At 46.4% G+C, this 15,418-nt stretch overlaps 1 protein-coding gene across 2 annotated transcripts in view; it reads left to right on the plus strand.

The window, feature by feature from the left end:
- The window catches only part of LOC120026326 (breakpoint cluster region protein-like), a 118,154-nt gene that overhangs the window by 81,882 nt on the left and 20,854 nt on the right, over window positions 1-15,418 (plus strand). For both annotated transcript variants that reach the window (XM_038971165.1, XM_038971166.1), the window contains exons 6-14: window positions 3,507-3,614; window positions 6,568-6,628; window positions 6,902-6,954; window positions 7,259-7,399; window positions 12,656-12,777; window positions 12,957-13,122; window positions 13,248-13,367; window positions 13,522-13,597; window positions 13,874-13,978. In XM_038971165.1, coding sequence (XP_038827093.1) covers window positions 3,507-3,614; window positions 6,568-6,628; window positions 6,902-6,954; window positions 7,259-7,399; window positions 12,656-12,777; window positions 12,957-13,122; window positions 13,248-13,367; window positions 13,522-13,597; window positions 13,874-13,978 — 952 coding nt within the window. The remainder of the gene's footprint in view (window positions 1-3,506; window positions 3,615-6,567; window positions 6,629-6,901; window positions 6,955-7,258; window positions 7,400-12,655; window positions 12,778-12,956; window positions 13,123-13,247; window positions 13,368-13,521; window positions 13,598-13,873; window positions 13,979-15,418) is intronic.

A 15,418-nucleotide genomic window follows, 5' to 3' on the forward strand; every position in this document is an offset into this window, starting at 1 on the left:
CTAATGTTACACTGTGTGCTCTCTGTCTCTAAGAAGCAGCCTATAAATAGTGCCATACACTGAGCGATGGGGGACTTTTCTCTCTCTCTTCCCTCCTATTATCTTCACAAAGCCCGCTCTCCCCGGAGGCCTGAACAATGACTATTTCATTTGTCTGTTATACTGTCAGGGCGGCACACGCCGGAATCCTTTTCCGCATTTATTTATTAATTGTTCTCCTCCATCTCTCTTGTCTGTGTCTGCTATGTGATAAGCAGTGGCATCAACGGCTGCGTTTTGCGTCTCCCAGCAGACAAGCGTTGAAAGAGGAGCAATATGGATTCACAGGTTGTAGGCTACAGTAGAGGAGCAATATGGATTCACAGGTTGTAGGCTATAGTAGAGGAGCAATATGGATTCACAGGTTGTAGGCTACAGTAGAGGAGCAATATGGATTCACAGGTTGTAGGCTATAGTAGAGGAGCAATATGGATTCACAGGTTGTAGGCTACAGTAGAGGAGCAATATGGATTCACAGGTTGTAGGCTACAGTAGATGAGCAATATGGATTCACAGGTTGTAGGCTATAGTAGAGGAGCAATATGGATTCACAGGTTGTAGGCTACAGTAGAGGAGCAATATGGATTCACAGGTTGTAGGCTACAGTAGAGGAGCAATATGGATTCACAGGTTGTAGGCTACAGTAGAGGAGCAATATGGATTCACAGGTTGTAGGCTATAGTAGAGGAGCAATATGGATTCACAGGTTGTAGGCTACAGTAGAGGAGCAATATGGATTCACAGGTTGTAGGCTATAGTAGAGGAGCAATATGGATTCACAGGTTGTAGGCTATAGTAGAGGAGCAATATGGATTCACAGGTTGTAGGCTACAGTAGAGGAGCAATATGGATTCACAGGTTGTAGGCTACAGTAGAGGAGCAATATGGATTCACAGGTTGTAGGCTACAGTAGAGGAGCAATATGGATTCACAGGTTGTAGGCTACAGTAGAGGAGCAATATGGATTCACAGGTTGTAGGCTACAGTAGAGGAGCAATATGGATTCACAGGTTGTAGGCTACAGTAGAGGAGCAATATGGATTCACAGGTTGTAGGCTATAGTAGAGGAGCAATATGGATTCACAGGTTGTAGGCTACAGTAGAGGAGCAATATGGATTCACAGGTTGTAGGCTACAGTAGAGGAGCAATATGGATTCACAGGTTGTAGGCTACAGTAGAGGAGCAATATGGATTCACAGGTTGTAGGCTATAGTAGAGGAGCAATATGGATTCACAGGTTGTAGGCTACAGTAGAGGAGCAATATGGATTCACAGGTTGTAGGCTACAGTAGAGGAGCAATATGGATTCACAGGTTGTAGGCTACAGTAGAGGAGCAATATGGATTCACAGGTTGTAGGCTACAGTAGAGGAGCAATATGGATTCACAGGTTGTAGGCTACAGTAGAGGAGCAATATGGATTCACAGGTTGTAGGCTACAGTAGAGGAGCAATATGGATTCACAGGTTGTAGGCTATAGTAGAGGAGCAATATGGATTCACAGGTTGTAGGCTACAGTAGAGGAGCAGTCTGTTAGTTCTTTCTCTATCAATCTCTTTATCTCCCTCATACCAAAATACATCTTTCCCCCAATTCCTCTCGCCAGACATCAGGGGAAGAAGACACCAACACCGCAGGAAAACTCTCCTTACATGACAGCCATTTAGGGTGGAGGAGGGGAGCAAGAGAGGATGAGAAGAGAGGAGAGGAGGGAGGAGAGTGGGTGAGGGGAGAGGAGGGAGGAGAGTGGGTGAGGGGAGCAGCTAGCAGATTTAGGCTGAGTCTCTCTGATAGAGCTGTCTCCCCCTGTCTGTGAAGTCTCTGTAACAGACAGGCAGCCGGAGGAAAAGTAACAGCTCATCACTACCAGAAAGAAGGGGGGAAAAAACTGAAAAAAGGTTAATGACAGGTTATGAGAGCTGGTGTCAAGAGAGAAGTATTCTCACACTCCTTTAAAGCCCCAAAATGGGGCTAAATAATACACTGTACTGTTTTCCCCTAATGGTACAGCCCTCTCTGCTGTTTCTTATATACTAGGTCTATGAATACACCATGGAGACTGCCATTTTCTTTATCTAGGATAGGTGCATATGAATGGTGAATTTCAAGAGTAATACTGTAGCATCTTTACACACAAAGTATACAATATGTACACCGACATACAGTGCATGTTATGAGTCCATTCTTGTGCTGTTGATGACATCTTCCACCCAGTCTGTGCTAGATAAGAAAAGCATCCCAACCATGCGGTTACACTCATCATCTTACGTCACCATACAGCCAGCCAGCAACTGTGTGTGTCGAACGGCTCCAACTGCTCCATGTCTGCAGTGCTATTACCGCCATTCCGGCTCCTCCCCGCCCATAGTGGGATTGTCACGCTCTGAATTCCTGTCCACTGTGGTGCAGATTTATTCTGGCCCGGGGTAGGACTCAGACGCAGTGGGGATAGGATTGCTTGGTGGGGAAAATTGCTTACCGCCTCAACTTCTAGCAGCTCCTGGAAAAACGTGGGTTTCTTTCGACTGTGGGACAAAATCGATTGTCTCAGCGTGACACCAGGGGACAGGAAATACTGTAAAGGTCAGGGGTCACACCAGGATGATAATGGGAATGGGATGAGCTCATAGGTGATGCTAGAAAGTAAAGAGAGGAGAAGGTTTTTAGGAACAGGTTCTGGCAGCCTGCTGTCTGTCATCTACGTACAATGACCTGGAGATATTGATGAGCAGGTGCAGATGGACCAGTGCTAAGGTAAAGTAGAGAAGCATATTGTGTCCTGAGCACTGTGTTCTTGTAGACTATTCTTCAGGGGCACACTAAGCTACCTTGGTGCTGTGTGTGTAGCTGTGTGTGTGTGTTCGTACGTGTGTTGGTGCGTGCGTGTGTGTAAAACATTTTTGCGTTTGCCTCAGTTGCCCCCTCTCTCATCATAACACACTCTACCCCCCTCTTCATCCATTGCTGTCAGGCTTGTATTCGGGAGAATGGATTGGGTAGTTGAGCGCTAAGGAGATGGATAGTGTTACTGACGGGCAGAGTTTCAAGGAGTTAGGACGGCTGAATGAGATTTTCAAATGTGTTTTTACAGCAACTGTTACCCAGGACACTCATTACTCACCCCAGCGTAGGCCTCCACTCCGCCGCTACCATGGCAACAGCCGTAGGCCGGGACTGCGCCACGGAAACGCTGGTGTTTCCTGTGGCGATGATGACATTGCCCGTCTGTCGAACTGTGTCCCAAATACTTTGTTTTTTTTCTTCACTCATTATGGTGAACTCTGTTGTTGGGATGTAGCTGTCATTTCTCATGTTGTGATTATGCCAACATGTCCTTCTTTCCCCCAAAACAGCAATGCAAACAGAAGGCCTGTTTGGGTAAATATGGGCTATGGAAAGTGGTGACTGTGTTTTAATGTGGCTTTTGTATTTTGTCCTCTCTCGCACCCTCCCCGTCCGTTCGACAGGCCAGCCAGCTGGGAGTTTACCGGGCCTTTGTGGACAACTACGAGGTTGCTGTGGAGACGGCTGAGAAGTGCTGTCAGGCCAACACGCAGTTTGCTGAAATCTCTGAGGTAATGGGAACTGGCACGGAGGTAGATGGGGCGGTATGGGAGGGAGGGAGGAGAGAAGACAGGGAGGTATGGGAGGAGAGGGGACAGTGAGGTGAGGGAGGGAGGAGAGGAGACAGGGAGGTATGGGAGGTGAGGGAAGGAGGGAGGGAGGAGAGGAGAGGGGGAGGTATGGGAGGAGTGGGGACAGGGAGGTGAAGGAGGGAGGGAGGAGAGGAGACACGGAGGTATGGGAGGAGAGGGGACAGGGAGGTATGGGAGGAGAGGGGACAGGGAGGTGAGGGAGGGAGGAGAGGAGACAGGAGGTATGGGAGGACAGGGGACAGGGAGGTGAGAGAAGGAGGAAGGGAGCGAGTGGAGCAGGTATGGAAGCAAGGAGGTAATGACTACTGGTCTGGATAGGTTTTGTCCTTTCATCTTGACTATGGGGGCTAGGGGGTACACCTCTTGTTTTGGAGATGGGGTGATGGGATATGGGTGGGAAGGAAGAAACATCCTCCACTAACAGTATATGAACACACTCAGCCTCCCACATCCTCAAAGTGACAGCTTGAAAATAAATGTTTCTCTTCAATCTCTCTCCTCCTGAGAGGAAAGTAGCTCCTTCTCCAGCTCTTAGGAAGCGGCTTTGTGGCCCAGCCCCAGGTCACTCTGCCACGCTGCGTAGAGAGACAGACAGAGAGGATGGTTGGAGACTGTGAAAGTGGGCCATTAAGCACACAGGGAAAATCGTTGGGAGAACATTTCACATCTACTCGTGTAAAGAGGACAGTGGGGTATCAAACTCAACAACTTTATTCTATTTGTTTTACCCACAAACCCCTTCACCGCCACCACCCACACAATTTCACAATCATTGCCCTCAGGGGCGTCATGAACCCATTATTTTAGAGGGTGCATGAAGTACGTGTGGATGGATAGATGGACGGTGGAGAATTTAGCATTTTTCAAACACCTGAAACAGCATTTTCCTGCAGTCTAGAGCCATAATCATTATGCCTAATTCAATTTTTATTTTATTTTTTATTATATTTTTCTGCATAGGTTATCTAAGCATACCACATTACCTGTTCAATTGTCATTTTGATGAATGATGCAAATTGATTCTTGAAGAACTTTTATGCCTTAGGAGTTTAGTACAACTGCGACCCTAGATATGCTTCTCTGCAGCTCTGCTAAAACCTGTGTAAAAGATTGAAAGGAATGTGAGTCTTATTCAGTACATTTAGTAATTGCTTACTTTTCTCAAATCTAGCAACCTTGCCAGTAGGCATGTCAGCTAAGATAGTTAGATAAGTTACTCTAACCTGAAATGGCTTGGTAGCTAGTTTGGAGATTGGGAACCTATTTAGCTGGCTCGCTAAAGCCAACTACGTGGCTAGTACTACATAGGAACAACAAAACGTTTTAATTTGATATATTAATCAAGAAGGAATCAGTATGCTACATAGCTTGATACAATTTTCAAATATACCTCCTGTGAGTCCTGCCCATCACCGGCAGTTAAAATCAAATCAAATCTGAGGGGGCCTGTGTCATTCTGCCCCCTATGGGCATGACGCCTCTGATTGCCATTAGAACACACACTTGAATTGTATTATTATTATACTGTTTTGCCTGCCTGCCTGCCTGTGTGTCTGCGATCTGTGTGTTCTGCAGTGATGTGGAACCAATGCAGAGGGAGGTGGTGGGAAATATTTTCTTGGGTTTCTGGTTGCTGTCTGAGTCCCCGGCGGCCAGTGTTAGAAACCCTGTAGTATGGAAATGCACTCAATCTTACCTATGTGCAGATGAACCATGACAGGCTAATATATTAATTTATCCCCAAAACAGAGCTTTACAGTAGCCTGAAGGGCCCAGCCATGCTAGTGGAAGAACGTCTCTCTCAGATAGGAAGTGTAATTGCCTGAACAGAGAAGCATAATGACAAGGCAAGGAGAAACAGTTTAGACGATGATGTACGAAGCTGGGGTTACACGTGGTGAAACGCTTCATTGCTTATCAGGCTACAGGTGTGAATGCGTTAAATAATCAAATTTCACTACGATCTCTTGACTAGCAGTTTTTTTAAGGGCTTATTTTGGACAGATATTTTGGATTAAAGTCTGTATGTAGTCACGACCGCTGGTACGTAAAATCTTGTGCCAAAGCCACCGGTGAACATTAAAGGGATACTTCGGGATGTTGGCGGCAGGAAGCCTAGTGGTTAGAGCGTTGGGCCAGTAACCGAAAGGTTGCTAGATTGAATCCCTGAGCTGACAAGGTAAAAATCTGTCCTTCTGCCCAGGAACAAGGCAGTTAACCCACTGTTCCTAGCCATCATTGTAAAATAAGAATTTGTTCTTAACTGACTAGCTAGCAGATACTATAGACTTGGTTGCACTAGTTACCAACTTCCTTCAAACTGCACACAAATAAAAAACTTTTTCATCCACGAGTTCATCTGACTCTGGGGAAGTAGATAAAGGGCCTCATTTCCAAAATCCTGAGGTATCCCTTTAAGATGGTGACTGGATTTGAGGCAGAGAATCAATCATTCAGTGTTTTTAATGGGATATGTAATGATGCATGTCTCTCTGCCATCTGAACGTGACTGTGGAAAAAATGCTGATGATGGCTTATTGGGTGCAGGATACGTTGAATTAGGAGTTAGGCTGAGGAGAGTGTGTCTGTGTCATTACTGCTGGGCTACTGCATCCCAAATGGCACCCTATTCCATTTATAGTGTACTACTTTTGACCAAGGCCTGCAGGGCTCTGATCAGAAGTAGTGCACTACTATATATAGGGAATACTGTGCCATTTGGGACAGACTATAAGACATGAAGCACTACATCAGGCCAAGGGGCCAGGCTGTCATTATCATTTGCCAGCACCATATTGGTTGTATGTTGATCAGCATCAGGTTTTCCTCTGTGTAATGTTGTCTACTGTTCACTCATTCTGTGTCCCTACAGAACCTCAAGGTGAGGAGCACCAAGGACTTGAAGGATCAGTCAGCCAAGAACTCTCTGGAGAGTAAGTAGCCAACAGTATAACTGAACATTTAACTTGTGTCTGAAATGGCACCCTATATAGTCCTATACTTCTGACTACTCTGGTCAAAAGTAGTGCACTATATAGGGAATAGGCTACCATTTGGGACGCAGACTAAATCACTGCCACAGAAAAATAGACTGGCTCATTTTTAGTAACAGCACTTATTTGACTAGTGTCATGTCATAGTGCTCTGACCTAGTTGGAGGGGCTGTGTTGTAGCTCATGCTGCTGTCTCTCCTTTCTCTCCCAAAGCTCTCCTGTACAAACCAGTGGACAGAGTTACTCGTAGCACCCTGGTACTGCATGTGAGTATAAGGCAGCCCCAAAACACACAGCTTGCTTTTTGTTTATTCTCCTGCTCTTTTTGTATGTACTGGTAACTCTGTGAACCTCACACCTCAGGATGTTTAAAGACTGTCTCTGTAACACACGGCAACTGTGTGTCTGTGGGTGTGTTTCAAGACTGTCTCTGTAACACACGGTAACTGTGTGTCTGTGGGTGTGTTTCAAGACTGTCTCTGTAACACACGGTAACTGTGTGTCTGTGGGTGTGTTTCAAGACTGCCTCTGTAACACACGGTAACTGTGTGTCTGTGGGTGTGCCTGTAGGACCTGCTGAAGCACACGCCCTCCAGCCACCCAGACCACCCCCTGCTACAGGACGCGCTCCGCATCTCCCAGAACTTCCTGTCCAGCATCAACGAGGAGACCACGCCCAGACGCCAGTCCATGACTGTCAAGAAGGGAGAGGTGAGGAGCAGTGCGGATCTGGGATAGTTTGGGCTTTTTCGGTAATAAACAAATACGATTACATTGACAGTGGGCACCTGATCAGCACTCCAATTCTGAGATGCTTTATGAATACGGATCCAGAGCTCTGCTGTATTTTTGTGTTGTTGGATGTTCTTAATCAATAGACTATAGCAGAGCTTTTTGGCTTTGGGCCATAGGGTAGAAGTGGGACCGTTATGTAATTCTAGGTCTATGCTGTGGGTATGGTATTACGTCATTGATCAGTAACCCAACACCGGTAGATTGACCTTGCCCTGCCCTGAGAACGACCCGGTAGTCATTGTCAGGGCTGTATGGGATGATCTAATACGGTGTCAAACGCAATCTATGCCCAAATATGGTAATAATACAGAATCCCCTGCGCATGCCTATTAGGAACCCTACTGTTTGCTCTCTGTGCTGGATCTCCTTCCCTCCAACCCCACATCTTCCCCCTAGAGACTGCCGACCCGGGTGGGAGTGGTACATTAATGGATGTCAGTTTATTGACAGCTGGCGTGACATGTAATGCCCCATAACGAGCCCCGTCTCTCTGACTGGGAGAGTTCATATTAAATATTCATGATGAGGCTCCTCCCTCTGCACATGGGGGTGTCATTACTGCATCCCATCATCACCCCTCTTACCCGCCCCCTACCCCCATATCCCCATTTGCAACTCTGTCTGCCCAGACCACACTGATCATCAAATATTGATAATGGATACATGAAACGAGTGCATGGAAATCAATGGCCTCATTATATTGTGCATTAGCTAGTGTGTGAGAATATTCCTGGGGTGTGCGTGTGCTTTACCCTACTATGTTACATATACACAAATATAGGATGCGTGACAAATGGTACCCTGTTCCCTTTATATTGCACTACTTTTGACCAGGGCCCATAGGGTAGTGCGCTATATAGGGAATAGGTTGCCATTTGGGACGCATACACAGTCGACTTGGGTTGGCTTGGATAAGACTTGGATATCTCCAGTCTTACAGGAACGCCCGGTCATTATCGTTCCCCGGTGACACGATGCTACTTCAGCCTTTAGTCCACAATCATCGGCTACTCCGGAGAATGCTTAAGTGACAAGACTTCCAGTGCATCGGTCCCACAAATAGTGAAAGCTGTTGAGGACTAAGTCAAAATAGCAGTGATCCTGTTAGCTCTGCTTTCAGACCGGCTCTTACGCTGTCTTGAGTGTCTGTGTTGAACAGAGGTTAATCAGAGCTAGTAGTGGGGTTGTGGTCAGGGAGAAGGGTTGTGATGACAGGGAGAAGGGTTGTGGTCAGGGAGAAGGGTTGTGATGACAGGGAGAAGGGTTGTGGTCAGGGAGAAGGGTTGTGATGACAGGGAGAAGGGTTGTGATGACAGGGAGAAGGGTTGTGGTGACAGGGAGAAGGGTTGTGGTGACAGGGAGAAGGGTTGTGATGACAGGGAGAAGGGTTGTGGTGACAGGGAGAAGGGTTGTGGTGACAGGGAGAAGGGTTGTGGTGACAGGGAGAAGGGTTGTGATGACAGGGAGAAGGGTTGTGGTCAGGGAGAAGGGTTGTGATGACAGGGAGAAGGGTTGTGGTGACAGGGAGAAGGGTTGTGGTGACAGGGAGAAGGGTTGTGGTGACAGGGAGAAGGGTTGTGATGACAGGGAGAAGGGTTGTGGTGACAGGGAGAAGGGTTGTGGTGACAGGGAGAAGGGTTGTGGTGACAGGGAGAAGGGTTGTGATGACAGGGAGAAGGGTTGTGATGACAGGGAGAAGGGTTGTGATGACAGGGAGAAGGGTTGTGATGACAGGGAGAAGGGTTGTGATGACAGGGAGAAGGGTTGTGGTGACAGGGAGAAGGGTTGTGGTGTCCGTTATCTCCGACCTGATGGGAGGACATCAAAGCGGTGGTGAAGAGGGTGGTCTGGGCTGGCTTTGCACTAGATTGCGCTTTCATTAAGAAGGGAGAGTTTTAGAGCTGTTTTCAATCAGATCCTCTTTAGCCAACATCCTCATTGTGGTTGTTTTGGAGGTGTAGTAGCTGCTCACCGATTGGACAGCTCCAACGCAGTAGCACCTCGGACACCACCAAAACATCAGCTATGCGGGTGTCGGCTATCGCCGGTTAACGCTTGATCTGATTGAATCTTGGCCTTGGAGTGGGGAGACTAATGAGTTTTGATGCCGTGTTTGGGATTGTTAACAGTTTGTTCCGGTGTGAAACTGTCAGCATGTTATGATAACAGATGCTGCCCTAGATGAGTAGTGGTTTGATGATGCTCGGTATAGAATAGAATGAGGGGACCATTTCAACAGCATATGAGACTGTCAGCATGTGTTTAGTGGAGGTGTGCAGGAGGAGCGCAGCACAAGTGGCCCCCAGGGGCCTTGGCCAGCCAGATTGTGGTTGTAGAGGGTCGGGGGCCGAACAGAAGATGCCTAATTAAAATGCTAATTAGCCTGGCTGCATCTGAAGTCTCTCTCTCTGTCTCTCTGTCTCTCTGTCTCTCTCTCTCTCTGTCTCTCTGTCTCTGTCTCTCTCTCTGTCTCTCTCAATTCAATTTGCTTTATTGGCATGACGTAACAATATACATATTGCCAAAGCTTACTTTGGATATTTACAATATGAAAATAATAAGAATCAAAATTGTCAACGGGACAACAGTAACAACAATAAACAAGGGTCAAAATAACCATACATTGAACAATAACAATAAGCATACAGTAGAGGACAGGTGCAGATTGATTGGTCTGTCAGACACTGTCCCTCATCTTATGGCAGGCAGCAATGTAGTGCGCTGCCAACCCACAGCTTTATGTGTCCTCCCCCAACAGGACGGGTAGCCTATCCTCATCAGAGAGGTCTTTGAAACCTTGAATAAGGGTTTCAAATTTGGATAAATGACACTCTCTAATTGTTTTATATTTTTGACATTTTGTCATATTGTTTCTCTCTTTCTGTCTCTCTCTCTGTCTCTCTCTCTCTCTCTTCTTTCTCTCTCTCTCTCTGTCTCTCTCTGTCTCCTTCTCTCAGTCTCTCTTTTGTCTCTCTTTCTGTCTCTCTCTCTATCTCTCCCTCTCCCTCTTCTCTGTCTCTCTCTCTCTCTCTCTTTCTCTCTCTCTCTCTCTCTCTCTCTCTCTCTCTCTCTCGCTCTCTCTCGCTCGCATTCATTCTCTCTGCCATTCTCTCTCTGTCTCTCTTTCTGTCTCTGTCCCTCCTCTCTGTGCCTCTGGGAGTGATGTGCTTTTGATGTGTGTTTGGGCATGCAGGAGAGGCACACACACAGTGTGTGGATGGTTCTGAGAGCATACTCTAAATTTATATATTTTGAACATTTATGCACAGACACATGCGCACAAACACACACGTACAGCACTCAGAGAGACTACCACGAACTGGTCAATATTTCATAGGCGTTCTTCGCTGTCAGCGTGCGTCACAGACCGAGCCTCTCTTTTCTCAATAGTCCTGCTGCCCTTTTAGTCAGCGATTATGAGAGATGGCCAAAGTCATATTTCCTCTGGAGGCCTTAGTAAAGCGTATTTGATGAGGAGGACCTTGTCCTTCAGGAGGAGAGAAAGATTAGGAGTCCCTCAGGGAGAATGTCAGTGGTCTGGCTGCATCTAGAACGGTGCATTGTAACATGATTGGGTCATATAAAGTGTGTACTGTATGTAGTGTCGTTATCTGCAGCCTGGAGGATCATTTGATTGTGTTTGACAAGGTAAACAAACACATGTGTGTCCCTAATGTTTGGGCGCCCTATCCCCTTCACTTTCTAGGAGGGCCAGTATACACTTACAATACACAAGAGGACATCATGTAATCCCTAAATCTCTCTGTTATCCCCCTGACTGGCTTATCTCTAGCAATCACCCCATGATCTCCTGGTGAGCTATTATCTTATTGGATCCCTCCCTTACAAGCCACGACCAACAGGATCGATGACGTGATTTGATTGAATGAAATGCTGTACCCTGTGATGTACAATACATACACACTGCTTTAATAATACAGTAGTCAGAGAGCACCACAGAAACACAGTGATGTAGTTGGAAGGTCAGGGGAATTCGTCAATGCAAATTGAGCAGCTGATGAAACCTCGTCCCAAACCGAAAAGAGGATCAATATGTACAATGGTCATCAGTTAAAAAAGGCACATCCCTCCACTGTGTCCGACAGATTGTGGGGTCACACTCTTTACATCAAAGCCACAGTATGTAGCCATTTTGGCTCCCAACTACTTTCACTTTTTAAATAAATGATACCATTTGAAAGCCTAAAATGTTATTTTTAATAAGCCAATGAGGAAGTGATCTATCACGGCTGTGTTCATTATCTATCTAATGAATAATTAGAGCAGCCATTGGGAATGAGTAAATTAGAAGTGTCTCATCTTCTTAGCAGGGATATCAGACTCTAAATGTCAATCAGGCTGAGGACAGGCACAGAGCAGGTGTCCTACCATGTCTCTGTGGTGCCTGTGTTTTTTTGGTTATTTATTAGGATCCCTATTATCTGTTGCTCATGCAGCATCTACTCTTTCTGGGGGTCCTGTGTGACGTGCTGCTGTCTGGATCAGAGACTCTGAGCCATTGTTCGACATTCCCCTTAAGATGGTCCATACACACTGACTGGTACAGCAACAACCCTGCACTTTGCCGGGGGAGACCCTGTTAGGTGTGTGTGAGCGTGGATGACTCACACACACAGAAACATGGGGGGGGGGGGGGGGGGGGGGTTGCTTGTGAGCCTCTACCCCTCAGGCCTAGCTTTATCAGACCGTTCATTGTAGGGAGTGCAGTAAATCTGTAATGTCCTCACATGGACTATGTGCTTTGTTCAGATATGCCCTCCTTGTGTTGGGCATAGATATGCTTTAGTTAGGTATTTTTTACTTCAAAGATCCTCCTGATGTGCTGTAGACTTGCTGGACCTGTTCAGAAATGTACCTCCTGTAGTATCTACAGTACGCCTTCATGAGGTTAGACAAGGCATATGGAACAGTGTTGTAACATTGGCCCTCTCCTGATGCAAGCTGTTTTATTTTATAGACAGAGCTGTAAATGTACAGCTGTGTGTGTAAAAACATCACTGCCCCCTTCTGGATCATGGTGGCATAAGAGCCCCCCCACACACACACACACACACCACAATGTCTTAACCAATACAAAATATGGAAGTGTATAGTATTGTTTGATAAGCTGATGTATAGATTGATCTGATGGCTGATTGTGTGGTCTCGTAGAACCGCCAGCTGCTGAAGGACAGCTTCATGGTGGAGCTGGTGGAGGGAGCCAGGAAGCTCCGCCATGTTTTCCTCTTCACCGACCTGCTGCTCTGCGCCAAGCTCAAGAAACAGATCGGAGGGTAAAATAGTCTTCCCATCGTTCTGTCTATGTTCAACTCTTCTTTTCTTCTAACATATTCCAGGACATGTCTGTCTTCAAGATGCTAGGATTTCTAATCATATCACTTCCTCTCTCTCTTTCTCTCTCTCTTTCTCTCACTCACTCTCTATCTTTATCTCCATCCCTCCCTCTCTGCAGGAAGAGTCAGCAGTATGATTCCAAGTGGTACATCCCTCTGTCAGACCTAACCTTCCAGAACGCAGATGAGTCTGAGCCTCTGCCCATCCCCCAGGTGCCTGACGAGGAGCTGGACGCCATGAAGGTCAAGATCTCTCACATCAAGAGTGAGATCCAGAGAGAGAAGGTATGTCACAGACAGTGTACACACACACACACACAGACACACATGCATGCATACGCACACACACATACCATAGTATGTAAATGTAGTTGACAGGTCTTTTGACAATTTTTTTTTCTTCTGTCTAGCGAGCCAACAAAGGGTCGAAGGTGATTGACAGGTTGAGGAAGAAGCTGTCGGAGCAGGAGTCTCTTCTGCTGCTCACCTCCCCCAGTATGGCCCTCCGAGTACACAACAGGAACGGCAAGGTGAACCCCTGTCTTCCTCTTCATCACCCTCATCATCATCAACAACAAGCTATCATCACCATCACTATCACCCTCTACATCATTACAATCACCATCATCATCTTTGATAGGCTGTATATGATTGTATTGTATCTAAGTGTGTACTGTGTTTCAGGGTTACATGTTTCTGATGTCATCAGACTACGAGCGTGCTGAGTGGAAGGAGACGATCCGGGAACAACAGAAGAAATGTAGGTGGCCCTCAGTATTCTACTGTGACTAAATCTCTTCAGTATCACTCTGTAAGCAATGAGTGTTTGAGTAAGGAGCAGCCATTGGCTCAGGTTAGATGATAGAAGATGCCCAATAATCTGACCTGTAGTCCATTGTGTGAATTGAACCAACCAATTGAAACCACTAATATTTGCTCACATGCAGCATTAACATACACACTGTACTGTGACATACTGTGTGGGTGACTCTGACCCCTGAACCCTGTCCCTGTGTTTGTATGGTCCCTCTCCCAGGCTTCAAGAGCTTCTCCCTGACCTCCATGGAGCTACAGATGTTGACCAACTCATGTGTGAAGCTGCAGACTGTCCACCACATCCCACTCACCATCAACAAAGAAGGCCAAGGTACCAGATGTTATTCAATGTTCTGCTCTGACTGCTGGCCCAGAGTTTTTCTGTCAGATGTATCAACAATGTGCTCTGAAGTGGAGAAAGACCGTATCCAAAGAAAAATAGGAACAAAATGAAGTTATGGTTGTCAGAGCAGTTTGCAGTTTGTACATGTTTGTAGTTCTTGGTCTCTTTTTTTATCTTAGTTTGTAATTATATTTATTAAGGATCCCCACTACTCTTCCTATACAGTGTAAAACACTTGTCACAACACATTTAGTGTGTTCCCTCAGGCCACTGCTCAACTATCACATATCTACAATACAATATCCATGTGTACGTGTGTGTAGAGTGTTTGTCTTATCATGTGTACATGTGTCTGTGCCTGTGTGTGTCTCTTCACAGTCCCCGCTGTTCCATAAGGTGTTTGTTATTTTATTTTTTATCCCTTTTTCTCCCCAATTTCATGGTATCCAATTGGTAGTTAGTCTTGTCTCATCGCTGAAACTCCTGTATGGACTCAGGAGAGGCGAAGGTCGAGAGCCGTGCGTCATACGAAACACGACCCAACCAAGCTGCACTGCTTCTTAACACAATGCCCGCTTAACCCGGAAGCCAGCCGCACCAATGTGTCGGAGGAAACACCGTACACCTGGCGACAGTGTCAGAGTCCATTGCGCCCGGAACGCCACAGGAGTCGCTAGAGCGCGATGGGTCATGGACATCCCTGCCGGCCAAACCCTCCCCTAACCCGGACGACGCTGGGCCAATGGGTCTCCCGGTCATGGCCGGCTGCGACAGAGCCTGGACTCAAACCAGGATCTCTAGTGGCACAGCTAGCACTGCCTTAGACCACTGCGCCACTCGGGAGGCCGAAGGTGTATTTTGATCAGTTTTTTAAAATCTGATTCTACTGCTTAGATCAGTTACCTGATGTAGAATAGAGTTCCATGCACCCATGGCTCTATGTTTGTGCGCCTCCCATAGTCTGTTCTTGACTTGGGGATTGTGAAGGGACCTTTGGTGGCATGTCTTGTGGGGTATTTATGGGTGTCCGAGTTGTGTGCTCGTAGTCAATCTCTCTTCCAATTTGAGCCATGAGAGATTTACATGCATATTATTAATGTTAGCTCTCGGTGTACCTTTAAGGGCCAGCCGTGCTACCCTGATCTGAGCCAATTGTAATTTTCCAAAGTCCCCCTTTGTAGCACCTGACCACATGACTGAACAGTAGTCCAGGTGCGACAAAACTAGAGCCTGTAGGACCTACCTTGTTGATAGTGCTGTTAAAAAGGCAGAGCAGTGCTTTATTATGGACAGACTTGTTCCCATTTTAGCTACTGTTATATTAATATGTTTTGACTATGACAGTTTACACTCCAGGGTTACTCCAAGCAGTTTAGTCACCTCAACTTGCTCAATTTCCACATTATTTATTACAATATTTAG

Source organism: Salvelinus namaycush, chromosome 31 (assembly GCF_016432855.1).
Source record: "Salvelinus namaycush isolate Seneca chromosome 31, SaNama_1.0, whole genome shotgun sequence".
Classification (NCBI taxonomy): Eukaryota; Metazoa; Chordata; class Actinopteri; order Salmoniformes; family Salmonidae; genus Salvelinus; species Salvelinus namaycush.